General features: G+C 34.7%; 1 protein-coding gene and 1 non-coding gene across 2 annotated transcripts; one reads left to right on the top strand and one right to left on the bottom strand.

Annotated features, from left to right (window-relative positions):
• Positions 1-5,554: 5,554 nt before the first annotated feature.
• On the bottom strand, positions 5,555-5,660 carry LOC139845662 (small nucleolar RNA R71). Its single transcript, XR_011758427.1, has one exon. It is a non-coding gene; the product is annotated as a small nucleolar RNA R71 (small nucleolar RNA).
• Positions 5,661-8,427: 2,767 nt separating this feature from the next.
• LOC139841798 (uncharacterized) lies at positions 8,428-8,844 on the top strand. Its single transcript, XM_071831996.1, has one exon. The coding sequence runs from the start codon at positions 8,428-8,430 to the stop codon at positions 8,842-8,844; it is 417 nt and encodes a 138-aa protein (XP_071688097.1).
• The last annotated feature ends 2,972 nt before the right edge of the window (positions 8,845-11,816 follow it).

Genomic DNA, 11,816 nt, shown 5'->3' with positions numbered 1-11,816 from the left:
TCGTCCAAATGATATGTCTGTTTGATGAACAAAACTAGAAGGTCTGTAAAGATTGTTTAAACTCTATGAATTGGCTAAAGATATGTCTTTTATTATTTTACCACTAATATTTTGGAATGTTTTGAGATGACTCCAATTAGCTGTTCGTCAAAATATATTTTCTATATTTTCTGAGAAATATTTCAAAACTGATGCGCGTGCTGAAACTGATTTAGTAAACCGTAATTAGACCCCTTCTGACTTGTGACTTTTATATATCGTATGAGGCTTTGGATGGACTTTTTGGAATTGGTTTTAAGTGTATTTATGATCTGGAGTTTTTCATAATTTAATGATTTGTGTGCTATGAGCTATAGTTGAATCTTTCTACGATGTACGTTTTTCGAAGGCATGCTTTAAACTGCGAGTGTGCAATTTGCTTAACTATGACTTGTAAAGTGATACTTGACCTAGGTTTGACATGTTGACCATGTTTGCGTGACCTACTGAGATGTTTGACTTTAGTTGACCACTTGACTGACTTGACTTTTGGTTTGACTTTGGTTGACTTGCTTGGATTAGTTGACTTTTACTTGTTTGTTGAGTCAATCTAAGCACTAGAACTTTGCGTACACTATGGGTTGACATGGTTTGACCTATAAGTGTATACTTAAGATTATTTACTTGTTTAGGTTGCATTGTTCAGTCGAGATTGTTCGACAACCATACGCTTTGCTAAGAAATTACAAGTGCTTTTGCTAAGGTGAGTCTACAGTCCCTACTACATTTTTACAGGGATGAGATGCATGCTTTTTACAAATGTTTTACATATTAGGCACAAGTAACTTACGAAGAATATACATATGAGTTCAGATCAAAATCCTTTAGCTTGATTATATTAGTTACTTTGTAAACTCGACTTATAGGGACGGTACCGTAAGGTTTGACAAACCTCACCGCAACATAAACTGGTGCTTATTTTGTTGTTACTCGTACACTTGATCAGTGTATCACCATGATAGGGTAAACTAAGACGTGTGGCTTGGCTCACGCAAAGGTTAAAGCTTTATAATCAAGTGCTCATGATAATGTATGCTTTTCTTACGATGTTTTCCAAGAAAATCTTGTGGCCTAACTTACGAAATGATTTACTAAACCTGTAGTTTCACTCAACGTTTTTCGTTGACATTTTGCATGTCTCATCTCAGGTACATAGAGGTAGTGCTTCCGCTTAACTGAAGTTATTATGATGTTTGCTGCTAGAACTGGACGGCGTCCAGCATATTTTATAATTTTCATTTCAAGTACAAATATTCGCATTTAAACTATTTTCTTTCGAGATGTTTTGGGGTTCATATACATTAGTCATTTATGTCAAACATTTTCCAGTTACATTTTCTTTAATAAATGACTTTACTTTGATAATTAATGCGAATACTTTTAAGAAATGTCTCATATAGAGTGCGTGACCGCTAAACTGTGGGACCGGAGTTAATATTCCTTTAGTGGATTCTGACGGGGTATTACATAAGTGGTTGATGATAATATAGACATGGATGAGATCTATTAAAATGTTGAATGCGGGGGTCATCGACCCGATCAACGCTTAGATTCCGAGTTGAGTGAAGATGAGAAAGCTGAAATTTTGTATGATTCAATGAAACAAAAGTACAAAGACTTTAAGAAAGCTAGAGGAGATCACAAGTTGACGGAGAAAATGTTGTTTGAGTTAAAACTGGAAGAACGAGAGGTAGTTCTAGAGATTATTGAAGAAGAAAAGTCTTTTCATTTCTACTTGGAGAGACAATTGAAGAGAAAGACTAATGAGGGTTCGAGCAAAGTTGAGAACATTTGTGTGAATACGGTGGAAGAAGAACCTAAAGTAGAAAAGGAACCGGACATAAATGTAGAGGAGATTCGAGAGACACTTGAGAATATGTGGGGAAAGGAAAACACGGACAGGTTCATGAAGAATACCAAAACTTCTTTTGTTGATGACGAGGGTTGGACAATTGAAGTTGAGTAAGTTAAGCCTAAACCACAATGTAAATTCAAGCCTCGTATAAGATTTAGAGATCCGGGGGAGTTTTCGGTTATGTGTCAATTTCAAAATGAGAAGACTTACTCGGCATTGTTAGATTCGGGTGCAAGTGTTAATATGATGCCGGCCAAAATTGGAAAGTCTTTAGGCATTCGAGAGTTAGTTCGAACTAATACGAGTATCCGTTTTGGGAATCAAACCGTTGATGACCCAATTGGAGTTGCGGTAGATGTCCCTCTTATTATTCACGGTGTTGGCTATAAAGAATATTTCTTCATAACGAATTGCGAACCAGATAAAAACACTCCAATTGTGTTGGGACGAGGATTCTTAGCAACCACGAGAATGTCGTTAGATTTTGATACGGGAACGTTGGTAATTAAAGATGAAGATATCATTATCACTCTCAAAGATAAATTTGGATATGAATTCGACTCTAGCAACATCGGAGTCGAAGATCTCGACGATTGCTAAAGCATGGAGGAGGAGTCAAGTACGCGACTCCGAAATAAATACCGCACAACCTTGTAAAGTTTGTAAGCTTTTATTTTTTATTTTTATTTTTGTACATACGGGCGAAAAAAGCACCACATTTATGAGGGAGTCGGGTTAAACTTATGGACTATCTCTATTTTAGAGCATTGAGGACAATGCTTTGCTCTAAGTGTGGGAGGGGGTCAAGAATTAGTCCCGACTGTTTTTGAAAAAAAAGGGGGTTTCAGCCGCAAATTACGGTAGCCAGCTGCAATTTGCGGTTGGCTTGTTTTAATGGGTACCATTCAGGTCGAGAACTGGCTCATGTAGGCACCTGACTTTTGCGCCTGGGTATAATTTGCGCCCCATAACCGCAATTTGCGGCTGGGGTCGGTCACCTCTTATAATTTTTTTTTCAAACCCCCCATTCATTCATACCCGCTAGTCGACGGTTCCACACCAAAACACCAAAATTTTTGATTTTTCTTCTACAATCCACTCATAATCAATCAATTAATCATAACATAATACCAATCTAACATCATACCATCATCAAAATCAAGACTTTTGGGTTTAATTTGGTGTTCTTGAGAAAACCCCAATTTCAAGGGTTTTAAAAGTTGGGTTAATTTTGCCACTTAATTGAGTAGATTACTTCAATCATTCATCAAGGTACTTCGATTCTTATGTTCTTCTCTCTTTTTCTTTGTTTAATTTATAATTTTTGATGATAATTATGTTTAGGGTTTGTGTAAGTTCAAAATTTCTAGTGTTTTGTTTATGTATTGTTTAAATTCGAAGTGGTTTTGTCTAATATAATGTTTTAGGTTATGTTTTCATAATTGATTTATGATTTTGGGTTGAACTTGTGAAATTACTTGCAAGTAGTTGACTATGTTTGACTTTTAGGATTAAATTGATTATGTTTGGTGTTTTAGTTTGATTCTAAAGTGCTTTTAAGTGAGTTTCTTTTGTGTATGTGATATAGCTCAATCTATACATATTTTACATCGCGATATCGATTCTTTATTGTCGTTTATTTGAGGAAATGTGAAGACTTTTGTGATTAATTGAGATAAAATGACGAATATAGCTCCAGAGGTCTTCGGGTTAATGTTTTGGTTGTTTCTTGCTAAGTATTTGTGATATTTGAGCTTAAAGTATGTTTGCACGCGAGAAATTGAAGTTTTACTGAGTCTGGAGCTGATCCCGGTCGCAATAGGTGGAGTCCCGGCCCTAATACATTGGCAGGGATTGACAGAAATCGAAAAGAGGTGAATCACGGTCGTGATAGACTGATCACGATGGTGTTGGATGATCACGGTCGTGATGACCGTGTCGCGGTCGCGATGCGGGCCCGGACTGGTGACTTTTTGAGCAGCTATTTATGGTCGAGGTTTTTAACCCTAAAGGGGTGTGCAGTTTTCCAGCTACGAATTGAAGGGTTCTTTGAAGACCTAAACCCTACCATTGAAGATTTTCTCATTCTTTACTTCTATTCAGTTAATCATAACGTTCGGTACTAGTTTTTATCATCAGTTTATCATTGTAATCATGAATACTCTTAGTTTTTATCGTTTATTCGTTTCTTGCTACTTTAATATGCTAGGCTAAATCAGTTTAGTGTTTGCTTGAATGTGAAACTATGAATATTGGATTGTTCTATCTTATGGATTTAATGTTTTGTGATTGAAATTGATTGTGTTTGATTAAAGATCCATTCGTATGCATGTTCTATGTTCTTAATTCAATTACATAGATTGTTAATCGTTTAATGTGAGTTAGATTTGAGATGCAATTTGTGCTTCAACATTTAGGTGATTTAGACAATTAGACAAGTGATTTCAAGTGATTGTGTCATTGATTTAATTGGTAATTGAAAGGCTTGTGAAATGCATAAGAGTGTAATTATTGCAAGTGATTGTTATAATTAGAATTTTACGTGAGTTAAGTCCAAATCAAGTCTCATTAGTTTTATCAAATATAGTTTAATATCTCGAAGTGAGTTTACTAACTTTGACTGATTAGAACTTTGTGAGAAGTCATATAACTATATTAAGACATAATAATCGGTAATAATCGCAAGAACAATCCATATCCATAGTGAATCATTCAAGTGGACACTGTTTTATCTTAATTGTTAATTCGTTTTAATCACTTCACGTTAATCCCGTGAATTTAAAAGATAAACCAACTCTTCTATTAAATCTCTAGGATAATTGCTAGTTTCAAGATCTCGATTAAACCGATCTCTGAGGAACGAACTGGTCAAATTACTTATAAATTACTGCATGATCGGGTTATAGTTGCCTGTAAGTGTGTGATAATTGTTAAGTTTTTAGTTAGTTATTTTAAGGTACAATTTCACATATCAACTTTTTGGTGCCGCTGCCGGGGAGCGGTGTTACATTGGGATTTTAAAGTTTGCTTTTAATTATTCGACCCTTTTGTGAGAAGCAATTCTTGCAAAAGTTACTTTTCTGTCAATTTTTATTTGGTTTTACGCGCGGTTTTGTTGTGGTCTGATCGCAGGTTAGGTACAAATAACTCTGGAACCGTCTAGAGTTTACCATACACGCAGCAAAGCTAAAGAAGAACAGAAAATCGCCGAAGGTTTCACTGAGTTACCTTTTTATATTCCAGATTTTAAATATATTAAGAAAGAAAAAGTTATAATGGCTGAAGGAGGAGAAGGCCAAACGATGGAAGCGATGATGAAAGCCACGAGGGCAGGTAACGAACATGCCATTAGACAACCGGCAGTCACCAAGGATTTTGAGGTTAAGGGACAGATTTTGAATATGATAACACACCAATGCAAGTTCAGGGGTACACCGAAAAAGGATGCATTCGAGCATCTTTGAAACTTTAAAAGTATTTGCAACTTATTCAAGATTGCAAATGTTGCTGACACAGTTATCTATTTAAGAGTGTTTCCTTGGTCCTTAAAAGATGATGCCAAGGATTGGTTGAAATCATTGCCCAAAGGTGGGATTGATAGTTGGCCTACAATGGAGGATAAGTTTTTGCAACGTTTCTTTCCGGCTTCTAAGGCTGCTAAATTACAGAGTGACATCAATCACTTTGTACAGAAATCTAATGAGACACTCTATGATGCATGGGCACGGTTCGGTAAAATGCTACGCAATTGTCCTCAACATGAGTTAAACAATTTTAATAAGGCCCAGATTTTCTACAAGGGTGTCAATGTGCTGACTAGGAAAGAAATTGATATTGCTGCAGGTGGTTTATTAATGAAAAAGACTCCGGATGAAGCTTATGACATCATCTCCGAAATTACTACGCATTCTTATGATTGGCATCAGGAGATGGATGTTTCTCTCTCTACTCACGTTGCTAGTACCGAAACTAGTGATGAACTTGCTTCAGTTAAGGCTCAGCTTGCAACTTTTAAAATACAGATGGAGTCAATGACTAAAGAAATGCACGCGATAAAATTTGGTTATGAGTTATGTCAGGGACCACATCTTACGAAAGATTGTGATCAAGCATCATTGGAGGAACATGCCAATTATTTGGGTTATGTGAAAAAGGGTGATTTTGCGCTTAGTAAAGTTTTGGGTCCAAGGCAGTTTTTCAACCAAGTGGGTAATACGAGTGGTACTAATTATCAGAATGGTCAGCAGGTTTATCAGGGTAATCAGAAGACATATCAGTATAGACCGCATGAATTTAATAACAGAAATCACCAAGCACCACCTAGAAATTTTTAGCAACCTATGCTACCAGTTCAACAGCCAGAAAATAAGATGCCTCCGTTGGAAGAATTGCTAAGGGGTTTTATCATGAAAACTGACGAGAGTATTACTGCTTTGAGGCAAGATGGTGAATCTACAAAACAACATGTCAGAAGTCAGCAGGCCTCGATTCAAATCTTGGAACGAGATGTGGGACGTATTGCTCAGTCTTTATCGGAGAGACCACCGAGTACTCTCCCATCTAACACGCAGTCCAATCCGAACAATAAGGGACCGGTTAGAAATGAGCACGTGAATTCCATAACCACCCGAAGTGGTTTAGTTATTAACGAGGTGACACCGAAGTCTCCTCCTGTCATTTCTCCTGTTGTTTCTCCTAATGTTTTGCAGGTACCTACTAATGAGGAGTCCAAGAGGGATGGACTTAAGGATGACGAGCCAAAATCTCAAGAGCAAAAGAAAGATGATCCACCGGAGATCATAGCTAAGCCGCCATTTAGAGTGTACAAAGCACCAATTCCATACCCTAAAGCTCTGAAGAAAGATAAGCTAGCAAATCAGTACAAGAAATTCTTGGATATGATCAATCAAATCAACATCAATATGCCATTGGCGGAAGTGATTAAGGGGATGCCCAACTACGGAAAGTTTTTAAAGGACCTGATCTCTTCGAAAGGTAAGTACCAAGATGTGTCGGCCACGTTCCTCAATGAGGCGTGTTCAGCCATTTTGCAAAAGCAAAAGATGCCTCCAAAATTAGGAGACGCGGGTAACTTTATTATTCCTTGTTTATTGGGTGATTCGGTAGTGTATGATGCACTAACTGACTTGGGAGAAAGCGTTAATTTAATGCCTTATTCATTGTATTTGAAACTTGGCCTAGGAGACTTAAAACTGACTAGAATGGGAATCCGTTTGGTTAACCATTCTTTTGACACTCCTATAGGTATAGCCGAAGACTTAATAGTAAGAGTTAACCACCCCTGTCCAAACAAGGAACCATTAGTCTTTCCGGCTGATTTTGTAGTGCTAGAAATGAAAGAGGACACTAAAGTACCAATCATTCTAGGTCGACCTTTTCTAAACACCGCTGATGCTATTATACATGTTCAACAAAACTAACTTAGCATAGGTGTAGGTGACGACAGAGTGGTTGGCCATGTAGATAAGGCCATGAAACAACCCAAGTCCACAGATGTTACATGTTTTAAACTTGATATGATAAACTTGTGTGTTGAGAATGATGTGCAGGAATTTTTAGAAGAGGGTGCTACGGGTGTTGTTTCCGTTGATAGTAGCGATAATCATAATGTAGATGCTGAAAGTGAGAAAACGGTTCACTTCAAGCAAAAGGAAGTCCCTCAACTTATGAAAATTCGGGTCAATGAACCAAAGTGTGAAAATAAGGGTTGCATTGATGAGTGGCTTGATAACAATGTTACTATTTGCCATGTAATTGATCACGATACTTGGGATTACGATGGGCGATTTGAAGATGCGCCCGATGATGCAGATTCTGAGGAAATTTTGGATGAGCTTTTTGGTGAATCTAATGAGGGGTTATCCTTAGAAGAGAAAGCTAGTGGAAGATCGGAGATCCTTCGTCAAGAAGCAGACCCGTCAGAGGTCTTGTTCGAATTGAGTATTATAGGGGTTTTGCCTCATTTTGCTAATAATCACCGGGAACATAAAGTAATAGCCGATTCTGGATCCTCCATTAATATCATGTCCTATGAGATGTATAGAAGATTGTTCCATGACAATTACACACTATGTTCTTTGGGAGAATCTAATTCGGTAATTACACTTGGTAATAACACGGAATGACAGGCAGATGGGTTGCTTAGTAACGTGATGGTAAGTATCAAGGGAGTTTTTCTTGAAGTACCGTTTACTATTTTTGACATGCCGACGGACGAAGACGTTCCTTTATTGGTGAGACGTGGATTCATTGCTACCGCGGGTGGTAAAATCGATCTGGGGGCAGGAGCTATAACTTTTGAAGGGGGTAACGGCATTTTTAGGTTTTGTAATTCAGAGAATAGGTATTTTCCTTCGGCATATATAGTCGAGAGGGAATTCAAGGATGATTATGAAAGTGATGAGGATGCAAGCAAAGTTGTAACTGTTCGCATGAACGCAGTAAAAGAGGTATCGAAAATAGAAAACGAACTGGATGTAGATGTGGAGGAAATTCTAGGAATCCTTGAATAAATGTGGGGTAAGAAAAATACGGACACGTTCTTAAAAAACACAAAAACTTCATTTGTTGATAGTGAGGGTTGGACGATCAGAGAGGTTGAGTACGTTAAGTCTACACCACAGTGTAAATTTAATCCTCATAGAAGACTTAGAGATCCGGGGGAATTTTTGGTCCTATGTCGGTTTTGGAATGAGAAGACTTACTCGGCATTATTAGATTCAGGTGCGAGTGTTAATATGATGCCGGTTAAGATTGCAAAGTCGTTGGGAATTCGGGAGTTAATTTGCACTAATACAAGCATCTATTTTGGGAACCAAACTGTTGATAGCCCAATAGGAATCGAGATAGATGTCCCTATTAATATTCACGGTGTTAACTTTGATGAAGATTTCTTCATAATGGATTGTGCTCCGGAGGAGAAACACTGATAGTGTTGGGCCGAAGGTTCTTGGCAACCGCAAGAATAACAATGGATTTTGACATGGGAACTTTGATAATACGGGATAAAGACGTAATGACTACTCTCAAAGAACGATTCGGGTATGGATTCGACTCTATCAACTTCGGAGTCGAGGATCCCGACGATTGCTAAGCATAGAAGAGGAGTCGAGTGTGAAGACCCGTCCTAATCCATCCGGACGAAGTGCATATCGATTATAAACGATTCACAACAGTTGATTACATCGCGAGGTACTTGACCTCTATATGATACATTTTACAAACATTGCATTCGTTTTTGAAAAGACAATCTTTCATTACATCGAAAGTTGACAACATGCATGCCATTTCGAAATATATTTTACTATAATTGACTTAATAATAATCTTGATAAACTCAACGACTCGAATGCAACGTCTTTTGAAATATGTCATGAATGACTCCAAGTAATATCTCTAAGATGAGCAAATGCACAGCGGAAGATTTCTTTCGTACCTGAGAATAAACATGCTTTAAAGTGTCAACCAAAAGGTTGGTGAGTTCATTAGTTTAACATAAATAATCATTTCATCATTTTAATAGACCACAAGATTTTCATATTTCCATTTCTCATAATCATACGTCCCATGCATAGACACAAAAATATCATTCATATGGATTGAACACCTGGTAATCGACATTCACAATATGCATATAAGAATATCCCCATCATTCCGGGATCCTCCTTTGGACATGATATAATTTTCAAAGTACTAAAGCATCCGGTACTTTAGATGGGGCTCTTTGGGCCCGATAGATCTATCTTTAGGATTCGCGTCAATTAGGGTGTCTGTTCCCTAATTCTTAGATTACCAGACTAAAAAGGGGCATATTCGGTTTAATAATCCAGCCATAGAATGTAGTTTTAAGTACTTGTGTCTATTTCATCAAACATTTATAAAAGCAGCGCATGTATTCTCAGTCCCAAAAATATATATTGCAAAAGCATTTAAAAAGGGAGCAAATGAAACTCACCTAATGTATTTTGTAGTAAAAATACATATAACGACATTAAACAACTGAACAATGCAGGGTTGGCCTTGGATTCACGAACCCATATCATTCATATGTATATTAATATATATACTTGTAATTGAACAATTTCATATACTATATATATATGTATATATATATATATTTAATTTGTGTATATATTCAAAGATGTTAATATTTATATGATTTTATTAATAATTTAATTAACTATATTTATTTTATATACTAGATAGTTAATTAGTCTTTATTATAAAAAAATATCATTGATATATATATATATATATATATATATATATATATATATATATATATATATATATATATATATATAGTAAATTAATAATAATAACCATTTTGTTTATAGTAATAATAATACCGTAATAATAATATTAATGATAATAATAATGATAATAAAATGATGTAAATAAAATTATATATAAAAAAAATCATGTTAAAGAAAATAATAATAATGATACTAATAATAGTAATGACATAATGATAATAATAATACTACTAATTATAAAATGATACTAATAATAATAAATTTTATTGTTTTCATATTAATAATAATAATAATAATAATCCTAAACATGTTAATAACAATTATAGATATATTAATAATGATATTCATAATAATAGTTATAATTCTAGTAATAATAACACTAACTAATAATGATAATCATAATCATAATGATAACCCTAAGTTTCATTATGCATAATAATAATACTAATAAATAATGATAATACAAATAAATTTTAATTATAACATTAATAATAACAATAATAATAATAATAATTAATAATAATAATAATAATTATAATAAAATTAGCTAGAAAAGAAGGTATACCTTTAAGAAAAACCGTTTTTAAAAAGATATGCCCACAACCAGGGTCGAACCCAAGACCTCTCGAAACCCGACATCACCTCTTAACCATTCAGCTGTACTTGTTTATCTGTTTTGTATCAGGTTTAAATTTATATAACCCATTATTTCTATTTCCTATTTCTTCTTCCCCTTCTCTCTAACCTAATCGACCTAGATTCAAATCAATCACCACAATAACATATTTGTAATTGTTTTGGGAATTATAACTAATCAGAAGTAATATATGGTTGATGGATTTAATTGAACAAAAAAGAAAAAAAAAATAAAAAAAAATGCTGAACAGAAAGTGAAGAACACGTTTGAACTAAAAATGAATTTCGACATTTAAGACAGTTATAGGCCATGATTATAACATGAAAATGATTTCATTTCAATCCAAGAAACTTTATCCATTATCAATTTTGACAGAAACATCACTTATTGCTCTAATTCGATTGTAAGATAATGTTTGACTTTTGTAAAAATTAACTTTGACTCACGAATTGGATCACGATAGGAAAAATTGGATCTTGAAAACTTGCAGATAGATTAAATGGACGATTCCTATCAACATGGCATTTACACATTTTGAAATCAATTTTGAATTCACGGTTTTTGGATAAATAATAAAAGAACAGGGCAGAACACTGAGTTCATACCTAATTTTCATTAAATTCGATAGTTTAAGCTTGTAAAACTTGATAGTTGGTAGTGACAGAGTATAAACGAAAGGTTTAATCCCTATTAGTGTGGAATTCATTTTGATTAAATAACCAATTGGCTTAACAGTCGATTTAATCCAGAAATAAATAAAAATAGAAAAAAAAACAACTTGTTACAAATTTCTCCAATAACTGATTGGGGACAGAAACAAAAATTGCAAACAGTTGGATTGTGATACAAAATCAATTTGATCCTGAAGTCGTACGTATGAATCATTAAATATGATTATTTATAATTTAATATTAATATTAATAATAGAGTTTATAATAATCATATTAATGTTATCAAATAATAAAAAATATAATTTTTATAATATTATTAATGATAAATTGTAATATTTT

Source organism: Rutidosis leptorrhynchoides, chromosome 4 (assembly GCF_046630445.1).
Source record: "Rutidosis leptorrhynchoides isolate AG116_Rl617_1_P2 chromosome 4, CSIRO_AGI_Rlap_v1, whole genome shotgun sequence".
Lineage (NCBI taxonomy): Eukaryota > Viridiplantae > Streptophyta > Magnoliopsida > Asterales > Asteraceae > Rutidosis > Rutidosis leptorrhynchoides.
The sequence above is the reverse complement of the archived record's forward strand: the minus strand, read 5'-3'. Positions and strand labels throughout refer to the sequence as shown.